Here is a 15,154-nt window from a genome sequence, read left to right as displayed (position 1 = left end):
TCCCCTCAGCAGTGTACTTCATCGATCTGCCTGTTCTGTTCCCCACTCTGTCTCTGGTGAATCCTCTCACCCTCCGCATCTCTGGCCTGTACCCCAGTTGTGTATGAATAAATAAATAAATCTTTAAAAAAAATTTTAAAAAAGGGCAAATATTAAACCTCAATTTAAAAAAATGTACTGATGTTCAGCTTTCTGAGAAAACACAGAAAGGATATATGAGGAGCGGATAAAGGAAAACTGTCTCCTACTGCTTTACCAAGGATATACCACTTTCAATATTAGTTAATCAATTATAAATTTTATAAATTTAATCAGTTTATAAGATGAAGGAGGAGTACTTTATTATTCCAAAGTGGACAGTTCTTTTCATTCCCTTTCTTTGAACCCGATTTTTTGGAGCTACTCCTCTGATCTCCTCGGGTCAGTACTTTTAATTGGAGTAATTACTTTCAGTTTTGAATTAGCCTTGCAACATTTTCACAGCCTTTCAAGATATTTGTCCCAGAATATTTGTCGCCTTTTGGAGCAGAGGACATGGGTGTGGGAAGTGAAGCTATAACGGCTATGTTAGGCTTGCTGCTGCTGCTGCATTTCTCAAGTTGTAACTTTTTTTCTGGAAAACTAACCTTTGTTGTGAAGGTCACGTTTTCAGAAGTACAGCCAGGCTTACTCCCAAAGCCGGCCAGCTGATGAATCAGAGTCAGAAGAGGTGGCTGCTGGAAGCCTCACTTATGAGAGAATAACAGTGATTTGGCAAAATGCTGTGTATTTCAGCATCAGTTACCTCTCAGAAAAAGGTTCTTTTGAGAGCAGCCTCAAGAAGGAGCTGGAAAGGGCATCTTACGGTTCTCTCTAGTGGGTGATTCTTACCTTGGAACTTCAGTTTCTTGGACATTGGCATGAAACGTCCCCTCAGAAAAATGTAGTTTGTTATCCCGATCTAGAGCAGCACTAACAAATATAATGAACCATATAAATATTATTAATATCTCCTCTTAAGAAAACCCAGTGAAAATAATTTCATAATTATTTAACACAATTCATCAAAAACATCATTTCAGTATGTAGTCAATATAAAAGTTATTAAGGTGTTTTAGATTTCTTTTTAATGCTAAGTCTTCAAAATCTGGCATGTAATTTATACTAAAATATGTGTTGATCCAGACACTAGGTTTTTGTCGTACATCATCTTTTTTAGATGTCATTAAGTTTACTGTGGAAAAGCTCGAGTTTCTGGAAACATTTAAATGTTTTCTAATAATTAAATTAAGTATTAAAATTAAAAGCTAGAAATTTGGTCCTGCAATAACTGTATTTTAAGTGCTTCAAGACAGGTTACCCATGGTTAGTGCCATCTCTGTTGGGCAAGGCCAAGCTAACAAGAATCCCTGACCTGCCACATGTTCTATTTCGTTAGAGAAATAACTTCTCTCCAAAGTTTCTTTGAAGACTTTGTATAGTCTGGGCCCGCGCCAATGAGAGAAAATAAGGATTTGGGCCTCCCTAGATGAAATTTGAAGGAGCGTTTATGAAGCTTTAATTTTTTTTGGAATATTTTTAGTTTTCTACTTTGCTGGGATATACTTGGGTCAAATTTTTAGATTGCAACAGTGCTGGTATCAGTCATTTTAATAGGACTTTCCCATTTGAATGAATTGTTGGAAATTGCTAGCAGGGACATTTCAAGTGGAAGTCAGGACCCACTTTTTCCACCTAATCAGACTGATGAGAGTGTGAGGTCAGTGCATTTCTTCTACTGGTCATGGATATGTATCCAAACAAACTTCATGCCTGTACTTTCACCTAGTAGTTCCAGTTTTAGAAATTTATCCCTCACTAGTACTTGAAGAAATACTATTGAACTTCTTCCCATTGTTACTAATGGCTTGAAAACCCACAGTTATTGACCACAAGTGTGGACCTAGATTTGACCCTGACTTGCGCAAACCAGCAATAAAAAGATTTTTGGGACATATTTTAAATTGCATTTTTAATGATGAAAAATTATATTGATTTTATAGATTTCTACTGTAGTACTGTTACTAATGACCTGAAAACCCACAGTTACTGATCAGTATGGGTTTAAAGTTTGCCACACTCCTGTGCAGGAATGTCCTGTAGCTAATAAAGACAGATCTAGATGTACTGACAACCATCTTTTTTAATTATAAAATTATTATTACTGAACATTATATAGTATCATCCCACTGTTATATACATTTACATTAAAATGTTCTAAGGCTTGCAAGAAACTTAACAGTGGGGTATGAAAAGCAGGTGATGGGGAGAGAAGAAATGGTACTCTACAACTTTCTGAGTTGTTTGATTTTGTTATGATGAGCATGTATTGCTTTTATAATTAAAAATTAGCAATCCGGGCCCTCCTTGGTGGTGCAGCGGGTTAAAGCATAGCACTGAGAATCTAAAGCCTCTTCCGCATGAGTTCGATTCCCGCCTGCCCCGGAGGTGACCACATGGCGTGGCAGACCTCTCCTGACCCGCCCGCTGCTCCCCTCAGCAGTGTACTTCATTGATCTGCCTGTTCTGCTCCCCACTCTGTCTCTGGTGAAGCCTCTCGCCGCCCCTGAGCCTCTGGCCTGTACCCCAGTTCTGTATGCACAAATAAATAAATCTTAAAAAAAAAAAATTAGCAATCCAATGTCAAGTGTGGACCTTGTTTACTTAAAAGCAGTAATGGTAGTTTTTTATTCCTTGGGAGGTAGCTATGTGTTTATTTCTTAAATTAGCTGAGCAATGAGGAAACTGCCTTAAGGTAAATTGTCCAAATGCCTTAGGAATTCTTCCTATAATTTTTAACATATTTACACTCTTAGTGATGGAAACTAAGACTAAATTTGCTGACTTGAATAAACCAGCATAAAAAGATTTTTGGGACATATTTCTAAATTGCATATTTGATGATGAAAAATCCTACTGATTCGTGGATATGATAATGGCAGTGTGGTTATAGTGTAGATTCAATGACATCAAGAAGAAAACGGAGATAGACCTTAATGAGTGTGGCAAAATCTTGTTCATTGTTGCATCTGGATTATCAGTTTGGGATTCAGTCGACTGTGTACTTTACTGAGCAGTATATTTGAAAATTTTCATAATAAAATACTGTGAAAATCAGTTAAGCCATGAAGAACTGCAAAAGAACTGAGCTTCCAAGTCTTGATGAGAATACTGAAACATATGTGCTCAGTGATGTAAGTTTCCATCACTAAGAGTATGAATGTGTTAAAAATTATAGCAAGAATTCCTAAGGCATTTGGATGATTGCTTTTAGGCAGTTTCCCCATTGCCCAACTAATTTAAGAAATAACCACATATATGCATCCCAAGTAATAAAAAAACTACCATTACCTGCTTTTAAGTAAAGGGGAGAGGGGTCACTAGCAGTTGTATTTATTCTCATGCAGCGAACAACAAAAAGGAAATATTCAGGATGATAGAAAATATCTGAAAATTGAGAGTATCACAGGCATATGATAAAATGTTCTTCATTACTTATCATCAGGGAAATGCATCAAAATCACAATGAAGTACCACCTCACACTTATGAGGATAGCCCATATTAAAAGAAAAAAAAATAACTACAAACAAACAAATGCTGGTGAGGGTGTGAAAAAGGAACCTTCTTACACTGTTGGTGCGAATCTAGACTGGTCCAGCCCATATAGAAAGCCATGTGGACACTAAAAATGGGTCTGCCATATGACCCAGTGATTCCACTCCTAAGAATCTATCCAAGGAAGACACTAATTTGAAAGAAAACCTGCAGTCTTATGTTTATTTGCAGCATTATTTACAACAGCCAAGATATGGAAACAACTTAAATGTCCCAAAATAGATGAATGGTTCAAGAAGATACACACACACACACACACACACACAAACACACACAATGGAATACTACTCAGCAATCCATAAACCTGTAAACTCATGTCATTTATGGCAACATGGGTGGACCTTGGAAAGACTTATGCTAAGCAAAATAAGCCAGAAGGAGAAAGACACCCCATGATTTCACTCACAAGTGAATACAGAGCAATCAAAAGGTCAAAGACAAACCTTGAAAGCTGGCGTCCAGGAAGGGATGGGGAGAGAATAGGGGTGAAAACAAGAGGGGAGGAGCAGGGTGGACTCTGGGGGAAGACTCTGGGGGCTTTGGTGGTGTGAGAACAATGGTGAGGGAGAAATCCTATGCTGTCAAAATTAACAAGGATGTAAGAAAAAGGAGTCTCCCTGGTGGCACAACAGGTTAAGCTGCAGCACTATGAAGCTATTTGCAGCCACTGCAATATAAGTTCAATTCCTGGCCAGGGAGCTGACCCACCTAGCATGGCAGAATTCTCCTGTCCTCTGCTCCCCTCAGCAGTATATTTCAATCAATCTGCCTATTCTGCTCCCCACTCTGTCTCTGGTGAATCCTCTCACTGCCCTCACCTCTCGCCCACACCCCAGCTCTTGTATGCATAAATAAATAAATCTTAAGGGAAAAAAAGGATGTAAGAAAAAGGTACTTCATTAAAAGCTAACAATAAAAAGAAAATATCTGCAAGTCATAAATATATATGTATATACTATATAGTGTGTGTATATATTTATCTATATTATATAAAGAACTCCTATAATTCCACAATAAAAAAACAAATGGGCAAAAATCAAAACAAACATTTCTTCATATAAGATGTACAAATGACAAATAAGCATGTGAAGTGCTCACTGATTAAGGAAATGAAAATCAAAACCATAGAGATACTGTTACAGGGCAGGGAGAGGGGCACTCCTCAAGCCCCAAACCTGCCTGCTCTAAGTGGGTTCTGCCATCCGCCGCATCAAGACAAAACATATAAAACTTTAATGAAAAGGGACTTTAATACAGTGAATATACAATACGGAACACAAAGAATGTAATGTCTAAATCAAACACCTGAAGTGACCCATCCCCTCATGGGCAAATGTCAACCCAAAAGGGACTGGCCCAGAGCAAGGCCTGAAAGCTGCCACAAGACTAAAGCACCTTCTGGCTGGGACCCATGGAAAAGGGTCAGAAATGGCCAGACAAGTCTGGGAGGAAAAGAGCAAAATCAAAATCAATATAAACACTGCCATAGTCACCTCCCTACAGGTATCTCACCCACATCTGCCTTCACCAGTCCAGGGTCAAGAAACAAGCCCGGTTTCTCCCTCACGTGCTTGCTGCTCCATGTGGCTTCCTTAGGTCTCCGTCTGGCTCTCCATCCGACTCTCCATCCTACTTCCTTCTTTTCTTCTCCTTTTTCTCTGCTCAGCTCCACCTCCTTCTGGGTGGGGCAGGGAACCTGGAACTTCCCCTTTTCCTAGGGGCCACCCTGTTACAATACCACCTGACACTCATTAGAAAGACTTATATAAAAACCAGAAAACAACAAATGTTTGGAAAATAAGTGCTGCCCAGGATGTGGAGAACTGGAACCATATGCACTGTTGGTGGGAATGCAGATGGTGCAGTCACTAAGGAGAATAGAAAAGTGGTTCTTCAAAAATTTATAAATGGAATTATCATATATATGACCTACCAATCCCACTTCTGGGTATAAATACAAAAAAGAGAGAGAAAGTAAGGTCTCCAAGAGATATATATATATATACCTCTATGTTCATAGCGGCTTTTTCACTACAACCAAAAAGTGATTAGCATTCCAAATGTCCATTGACAGATGAATGGATACATAAAATGAAACGTGACCAAATAATGAAATATTATTCAGCCTTAAAAAAGGAAGGAAATCACATTTTATCCTGACAATTCTGTGGGGAAGCTATTATTATAGATGAAAAACTGTGGCTTAGCGAGGACAAGTGACTTTCCATAGTCAACAGCTTCTCAAATGAAGACCTGGTGTCATTAACAAAAAAAAAAAAAAAAAAAGGAAATTGGGCTCTCCCTGGTGGAGCAGGTTGAAGCACAGCACTAAGAAGCTGAAGCCACTTCCGCATGAGTTCCATCCCTGCCTGCCCTGGAGGTGATCTATATGAGCGGCTCCTCAGCCTACTGGGGTCATCTGCCTGATAGACCACCACCTCCCCTCAAGGCAGGTGGTCTGCAGAGCAGTCTCTATTACCTGGCTTAACTTCCTTTCCTGCCTTGTTCTGTCTATATAAGTTCCATGTGGTACAGCTCCTTGGAGCTCCTTTTTATCTACTAGATGGGATGAATCATTGTATGAAGTCAAGTAAGATTTTTAAAAAGTACTCAGTTGCTTTTTTCAAACCTCTTTAGATCATTATGATGAATGATTCCATTTTTATGAGGTACCTAGTCAAATTCAGAGCAACACAGTGGTGGTGGCCAGGCCTGGGAAGCAGTGACAGGTGTCTGAGGGGCCGAACAGGAGTCAGTATTGCAAGATGACGACTTCCAGAGTTGTGTACTAGCATGGATGTATGTGACGCCAAACTGTATACTTAACATTTTTAAAGATGGAAAATTTTATGTGACCTGGTAATGACTAGATTGCGTTTTGACCTGCTAGAAATCTAAATCTTGGCACCAAATAAAAACAAATTATGTATCTTCTTAAAATAAATGGGGAAAAGACTCATTTATCCACTTCTATTCAAAGTAACAAAAGCTACTGTTTAGTGAACGCCTTCTCAGTGCCATGCACTTTACAAATATGACCTTTAATCTTCATTAGGTAGTTTCCATTTTATAAATGAGGAAATTCAGGCTCAGTAAGATTTTGAAATTTCCTTTGGGTATTATTACTGACACTAGATAACTTTAAAACTTAGAAGCAGTTGCTTTATAGCATTCTTCAAGGAAATATTGAATTAGATCACATACTCTTTTAATTTTAGAGAAAGTTATATCTGGCATGATGACTCACAAGTCCCTAGCAACTTATCTTCCATAAAGACCTTTTCCATAGTTTAAAAATAAGTAGCACTTAGAATGGCTTTATTTTTCAGACTGTGGATACCAACTAAACAAGCCTGAGTTATTTCTGGATATTTTAATGTAATGCTAATGTGTATCTTTCTGTATATATTCATGTGTTTCTGTCTATATTCTAATACTTAAATACTGATACCAGATGTTGGAGATCCCTAAGGCATGAGGTGCTGAGATAAGGAAAATGTTGGGGTCGTGACCGGAAGACTGGTCAGCCTGGGCCTGGAAGCCTGGCCGTGCGCAGATCACGATGTCCTCTTCTGTCAGCAAAGCTAAGCTTAAGAAACAGGCAGTATTAGAAAGGGAGTAGAATATACCTGATAACGCAGGACCTTGGCGGTGAATGCGGCCGGACAAAGCTAAATACTAAGAGAATGATTGATTGTCTAGTGACTAGGGGGGGAAAGGGTGGAGTGTGCCCACAAAAATGAGTTACACCTGGCAGTCGGGATGCTTGAGCCAGGAATGAGAGACCTCGTGTCCCGGGCCTGCTTCTCTTAAACTCTACTTTGTGTCTGTCGTTCTTTATTTCCAACTTCTTTCGGACCCCTTTCCTTATCTGCTCACCAGAGCTGTCTCTGGCAAGAGGCGACTGGGACCTGAGGGAGGATAAACTCGGAAACGTGCAAAAGGGATGCTGTAGCTAGAGCCGATTTCACTGTGAAGGCGAGCCTTCCTGGACCCGGGAAGCGTCAGTACTCTCAGGGAAGCAATGGGCAAACAAGCTTTAACAGCCTGGAAAAAGACCCGCAGACCCAAATAAGTTTTCAGTTGAGTCTGTCTATTCGCTCTTAAAAACATGGATAATAGTCTCACTCTCATGCAGAGCAATTATAAAGAACAATTTAGAGGTCTCAACTCACCCTGGGATATAAGGGGTCCAATAAAAGAGCTCACTCAATTTTTAAAGGCAATTAAAACCTAAGGTCCCAGGTCCTCAAAGAGGACTCTCAAAAAAAATTTTTTTTTTAAATCTTGGTAGAAAAATTTAGAGGCAACGCCTGTCTCTCATTTTAAATCATGGAATGTATGTCAGTCACTAGATAAAAAAGTTTTCGTCAGGCCAATGGAGCCCAGCCATAACTCAGCCGGAGCTGCCCTCCCTGCTCTCCTGGCAGCAGCCACAGCATGGGTATGTGGGCACCCAGAGAGGGCTGTTGTCTCTGGCAGATTTGGAGCCACTCATAAAAACGTATTTCAGAAAAAGCAATTGGAGAAAAAAATGCTTCAAGCCTTTCCTGTTAATTACTTCAGGAGGAAGCCAGGGTCCCGAGCACTAGAGTTTTGCCATATGCTCTTTTTAAAAAAATTCTAAAAAGGTATTTCTAAAAATGGCATTCAGAGTTCATTCACAATTGTCAAGGGCATAGAAAATGGTATGAGTATATGAGACTTAGGCTGTGGCTGGCTGTAGGGCCGCCCCTGTCTCAGCCATTCGCAGGTCTCTATTGCCTTCCTCTTGGGGTCTGGAATTCCCTTTGTCTGCCTTGAGATATTGTCTTGATTCATTCTATGGACAAAAAACCGATTTCCCTGCATTTTCTTAATCTTAAAGCTGTTTAAGGTAAAAACTGCTGAATTACTTTGGACTTAATAAAAGCTGTACAAAATACTTAATTGAGTAAATAAAACCTCAAAATTGCTTATTGGACCTACAAAGTGTTGAGGTTCTTGTTAAAATTATTTAACCTAGTAAAAATACAATATTTTGAGCTAAATTCCAAATTTTGATGAAAGTCTAGAAATGGACAAACTGTAAAAATCTACTTCACTTGTCCTCAAAAGGAAGTGTTCTTTTTGACTTAAAAATGTGCTGGGTGGGCCTCCTTGGTGCTGCGAGGGGAATATATTAGCACTAATTAGCAGGATTTGAATGGACCATCTCTTATCCCAGTGAATAAGAAGTTGGTATAATTTTGTATAATCTTTGATTTTTATTGGTAATAATTGATAGGAGTTAAATTAGCTCTCCAAGTGTTCTGATACTTTTCTATAAAGGCAACTGAAAAGAAAGGATAGTCAGATAAAAAGTAACCAGGGATACATATACACAATGGAATATTACTCAGCAATCAAGATATTCCAAAACTACCATTAAAAACTAAGGGGAGCTACTCAAAAAGTCCTCAACTCACAACTTACAAAAGATGAGGAGACATTCCTCTGCTATACAAATTGCTCAAGTGCTTATTACACTGGATTTTTTTTTTTTTTTTTTTTGGCTAATGCCTCTTGCTGCTTTTTCTTTTGGCACAGAATGACAGACTAATTTCCAGTAATGGTGGACTTTCATACTGGACATGTATAACCAATACTGACGACTGATTGTTTCTTCTTTAAACATACACTGAAAGCCTAAAAAGAACTGTCTCCCAAGGCTACACTCTGAAATCTGCACTTAAAAAACAAAATAGGGGGAGAGAGTGTGTTTCTGTTTTATCACCTACAGGACCACTTGGGGTTCCAGCAAAAAAGCACCAATCTTATTCCAGAGCCTGGTCATTAGAAATCCAGCTGCCACTCAGCATGCCACCTTTATGGATCCAAAGAAGAAAGGAGGATCCCTTCCCCTCGACTGCAGTCTTCTGAAACATAAGGTCAAGACTTGATGTCCTTGAGGCTGCTGTATTTGAACTTGACAAATACAAGCCCTCTGGACACCAGACTCAGTTGTGGCTTATTGTGGTACCATTCTCTGGAACTCCTAATCCTTTCTGTACAGCCCCTCCTGGAAAGAGGCAAGACAGTAGTAACATTAGACTCCAGGCCACCACCTTAAAGAGACTAGCAACAATTGCAGCAAAAACCACAAAATGCCACATTGACACTTTTGAACAACATTGCCTATTGGCTAAACCCAACACAAGTGGTTCTCAGGTCTCAATGTGGGGAGTTTGGATTTTGCTTCATACAAGTTTATTGTTGTTAAATTTTTCTTGTCATTTTAAAAGCCCTGTGCTGCCTGTTGTGGAAGACTTTTTGTAGAAGCCAGCTGATCTCCCTGTAAACGGGGGCCTCCCTATTATTCATTAGGCTGATCCTTGTCTTTGCACATCTGTTATTCTGTATAGTCCTCTACAAAAGCAATGAAAACAACAACTAAACACTCCCTCCATATTCACTGTCAAGACTGCACTAAAAAACAAAAAAAGGGAGATTAATATTAGAGACTCCTAAGGAGTGAAGTGCTGAAACAAGGAGAACGTCACGGTTGTGACTGAAGACTGGTCAACATGGGCTAAAGACTGGCTGAGGCCAGACCATGATGTCCTTTCTTGTGTCAGCAAAGCTAAGCCTGAGAAACAGGCAAGATTAGAATGAGAGTGACATATATCTGATGCCACAGAACCTTGGCAATAAACGTGTGCTGGACAAGGCTAAACACTGAGAGTGATTCCTTGTACTTGGCACTCAGAAGCTTTGCTTCCCTTGGATCCCCCTTCTCTTAAATCTTTTGTGCCTGTCAGTTCTTTATTTTCAAGTTCTTTCAGATCCCTTCCCTCAACCCTGCTCACCAGAGCTGGTCTCTAGCACCAGGTACTGTGCTAAACGCTTTACAGAGTGGCTCAGTTACTTTCCAAATTATTCTCTGAGGCAGAGGCTGTTTTCACTTCTACTTATATCTGGGACATAATGAAATTAAGTTGCTTAATGAAATTAAGGTGTTAAATGGCTAATAAGGGTTTTAAATCCATTAAGTCTGACTGAGTGTGCTTTGGTGAGCAACATATTTCAGTGGGAAGCAACCTAATTTTTTCCTGGTAGAGTAGAACAGCTTTTGGCATAGCAAGGGTTTCCCCAAACTGATGGGGAAGGCATTGATGACAAGCGCAACTGAATGCATACAAAAATAACATTTATTAATATAGGCTGTACCATATATTGATTTAGTCAAACCAAAAATTTACACACTTAAGTAAAACCCATAAAATTCTAATCAGTCTGAATTTTATGCATTCAATATGACAAGGGTTCTTTTGCTTAAAACAAAACAATAAAGCAGAATGGTTCCAATTCCATTTCGTAGAGAATGCAGATGTGTGGAAAGCGAGACAATGTCAACGAGGCTCTGTGGCTGTTCTAATGACTCTGCTGCCCACAGCAGGAGCAGCCTGCTGCCCAGTGCCCAGTGCCAGTCACTGTGCTATTAAGATCTAATTGTGGTCTTAGGATTCTTGTCATAAAAGTTTAAACAAAACTCCAAAGCCCTTAGATCCTCCTTGGGGTGGCGGGTTGGCAGAAGCTGACTTGCAGCACATGGCATTGTAGCAGCTGAAATCACTCTGCTGTAGTCTTTTGTGCTTTGGCAGCATTTTCCAAAATTTTCCTTTTCCATTCTTCATAATCCTGTGTCACATCGTCATCATTTTGTGGTCTGTGTGAGATCTCTACTACCTTCTCAATTTCTGTAAGAAAAATTTCAAGTGTGTCAAATTTTTCGTATGTACAAATGAAACTAAAAAATAATTTTAATTTTAAAGTTCCTAATTATTAAGGTAACAGGGCATTAGCTACTAAAATGAAAAGTGGAAACAGCAAGCAATACAACAGTTTTCACTCTCCCTTTTAAGACCCAAACACTCCAAGACATCCTGATAAGCTACCTTAACACTCATTAAACACTGTCCTTGTTCTTGAGAGGCAGGGAACTGTGAACTTTAATGGTGTTACTTTGTCAACCCTCACTATAATCCTACAAAATGCTAGCATAGATCAGGAAATTGAGGCTCAAGCAATTAAGCTAATTTCCTAAAATCATGCAGCCAGCAGTGTTGGTAAGGCAGGACCTGAACCAAAGCAGTATGGTTTCAGATGTGTTTTTATTTTACAAAATACTTCTACTAACTTCTGCAAGTGCTTGGAAATGGTCCTATCAAGTGACTATAAGGATTTATTTAAAATCTGAAGGAAACACAGGACAGTTCAGTGTATTAAACCTATTACACATTAATCCCCCAGCACTAACGTCAATGTTCGCCTAGTGTTAATTATCCCTTACCCTTGGCTGGAGGTTCAATCACTGTCTTTTTTTTCTTCCGAAGTGGACTAGCTGAATCTCCAGGCTCTCCTTTAAGAAAAAGTTTCGTCAGGGTTAGTTTTTCTCTTGTCAATTTTTGTATTTGGGCACGTTCTGGCTTGACAAATAAAAATTAAATACCTTGACTGACCAAGTACTAGAATAAGGAGAATGCAAAGGACAGTCCCTTTTTCTTTTTCAGACCTGAAACCACTTTTATTCTAGTTCATACAGATGGAGGCTGGCACATTAACAAAATATCTAAGGGGAGAGAACCCAACAAAATGTCGTGGAATATTATTGGGGCACTGGTGGTGGGCAGGGTGTGAAAGTAAGAATTTGTGGAGGTTTAAACCTATAATCTCCAAAGCACATACAACATGAAAACCTAGTTTACCTCAATAAACATCTCAATAAACATTTCTTTGGTGAGAAAATATTTTTAGCATTGATTCTTGGAACCAAATTTTTTTTTAAAGTTAAACTACTTTTTTTTTTTAAAGTTACTAGAACAACAAAATTTTCTCATTAAAAACTTCTCTGGTCCACCTTACACCATGCACAAAAACCAACTTGAAGTGGATTAAAGATTCAGACATAAGAACGGAAACCATAAAATACCTGGAAGCAAACATGGGCGAAACACTACACAATGTACACCTCAGTAACACCTTTAAAGATACTGTACCCAAGGCCCTCCCTGGTGGTGCAGCAGATTAAAGCACAGCACTAAGAAGCTAAAGCCACTTCAGCATGAGTTCGATCCCTGCCCTGGAGGTGACCCACATGCTGCGGCAAAACTTCTCCTGACCCACCTTCTGCTCTCCTCAGCAGTGTACCTCATCAGTCAGCCTGTTCTGCTCCCCACTCTGTCTCTGGTGAATCACCGCCCCTGCATCTCTAGCTTGTACCCCAGTTCTGTATGCATAAATAAATTTAAGAAAAAAAGATACAGCACCCAATGCAACAATAGTGAAGGAAAGGATAAACAGATAGTACTACATTGAGTTAAAGAGCTTCTATATAGCAAAAGACATTACAAAAAACAGACATCCCACTGGATGGGAGAAAATTTTCTCACACAATACTAGCAATAAAGGATTGATCACAAAGATATACAAAGAACTGAAGAAACAACAAAAATAACCCCATCAAAAAATGGGCAGAGGAGCTAAAAAGACACTACTCCGAAGAGGGAATGCAGATAGTCAACAAACACATGAAAAAATGTCCAACTTCACTTGTAATACGGGAGATGAAAATTAAAACCATAACGAGATACCACCTCACCCCAGTGAGAATGACACATTGTCAAACAACTAGCAACAACAAATGTTGGCGAGGATGTGGAGAAAAAGGAACTCTCCTGCACTGCTGGTGAGAATGCAAACCACTATGGAAAACTGTTTGGAGGTTTCTCAAACTGGTAAAAATGGAGCTTCCATACAACCCAGCAATCCCACTCCTAGGTATCTATCCAAAAGACACAAAAACACTGTCAAAAAGATACTTGCACCCCCATGATTATTGCTGCCTTATTTACAATAGGAAAGACATGAGTTCAACCCAAATGCCCAAAGTACATGACTGGATTAAAAAGATGTGGTACATATACACAATGGAATATCAATCAGCAATCAAAAAGATAAAACACATGCCTTTTGCAGCAACATGGGTAGAGCTAGAAAGGATCATGCTTAGTGAAATAAGCCAGAAAGAAATACTGGTTTCATTCTTAGCAGGAGCATAAAGGACCAGGGGAGAAAAGTAATAATAATGAACCACTATATACCAGAGACATTTTATGGGGGTAGAGTGGAGAATGGGATCAAAAACAGGAGGAGGGTGGGTAGTGCACTGGATCATGGTGATGGCACATGGATGATTTGGTGATGGGAAGCACGGGGATACAATGGAAAAAGGCACAAAATGATGTAAAAAAAAAACCTGTTATTAAAAAATACATATACATAGTACAAAAAAAAAAAAAAAAGCAACTCCCCTCGTCCACATTGAATGTAATAATGTAATTCAGAAAGCAGCCACTTCACAGTATTTGACTTTCACTAGCAGGTCTATATTTTCAAATAACACATTCTTGAAACATTGAGTAATACTCACTGTCAATCTGCAGCCCAATCTTCTCTAATTGTTTACATAGTCGATCAAATATGGCTTTTTTTACACCAGATACGGCTACCATTTTATTTTTATCCACTTTCAACTTTAGAATCCTACAAAAGAATTTGATAAATTATGTTTTTGAAGTCTACTGCAGTTATCTCTTGCCAGATTTTCAGCTTACTTCCTTTATGCCCATTGTTTCTGAACAGCCCCCAAGTGTCTAGTTTCCCTTTTATTCCAAATATATACCATTAATTAGAACCACGTAAATTTGCCTTTTAAGCTGTCTGATCTAAGAGAGTTAAAAGATAAATTTTAAAAAAGGGACACAAACATCTGCTACAGGGCTTCATGTCTTACACATCTTTCTTAGTAAACCTCAGATGTTATAATTTGCTGAATGACAATTACAGCATTTTAGTTCAACTCACTTAAAGCCACAGGACTTTATTTAGGCTACATGAATGGAAATTACCCACCCCCTCCCAAAAATACCTACTAGTAGTACTTCATAATAACCACTAATAAAAAATACAAAATAAACTTATTTAGAATAGTTCTGCTCAAATATTTCTTGCTTAGACTGTTTTCTACAACAGCTGTACTCCCTCCCCATATACACATACCTTTAATGGATTAAAGGGACATTTTACAGAAAGTCAATTAATCATTCCTAGGTGTATAGCTAGACAATCCAAAGCCACCAAAATAAGTAACTGGGTAGTGAGAAACCCATTATTTAATGGCCAAGTATTTTTTGCTTTCTAAAGAGTTTTTTTCTAGTAAGATAAAGGACATCTTTAGACAAAGATAACAATTATAACTATTTCCAGGGCAACATTTCAACATATAGCAAACTTGAATTTTAAGGTATAGTTAAAAGAATCAGAGCATTATGCATTATTTGACAAATAATGTAATTGGCACTTAAAAATATTTGACTAGTGGACCCTCCCTGGTGGCGCAGCGGGTTAAAGCACTGCACTGAGAAACTAAAGTCACTTCCGCATGAGTTCGATCCCCGCCTGCCCCGGAGGTGACCACATGGCGTGGCAGACCTCTCCTGA

At 39.0% G+C, this 15,154-nt stretch overlaps 1 protein-coding gene across 1 annotated transcript in view; it reads right to left on the bottom strand.

The window, feature by feature from the left end:
- Positions 1 to 10,832: 10,832 nt before the first annotated feature.
- ORC6 (origin recognition complex, subunit 6) overlaps positions 10,833 to 15,154 on the bottom strand; it is a 9,656-nt gene continuing 5,334 nt past the window's right edge. The window contains exons 5-7 of the mRNA XM_004690315.2: positions 14,085 to 14,197; positions 11,946 to 12,014; positions 10,833 to 11,352 (exon numbers count right to left, since the gene is read on the bottom strand). Coding sequence (XP_004690372.1) covers positions 11,225 to 11,352; positions 11,946 to 12,014; positions 14,085 to 14,197 — 310 coding nt within the window. The 3' untranslated portion in view covers positions 10,833 to 11,224. The remainder of the gene's footprint in view (positions 11,353 to 11,945; positions 12,015 to 14,084; positions 14,198 to 15,154) is intronic.

The sequence above is a fragment of the Condylura cristata genome, unplaced genomic scaffold, assembly GCF_000260355.1.
Source record: "Condylura cristata isolate star-nosed mole 26May11 unplaced genomic scaffold, ConCri1.0 scaffold00028, whole genome shotgun sequence".
Lineage (NCBI taxonomy): Eukaryota > Metazoa > Chordata > Mammalia > Eulipotyphla > Talpidae > Condylura > Condylura cristata.
This window is presented reverse-complemented; position numbering and strand designations above follow the sequence as displayed.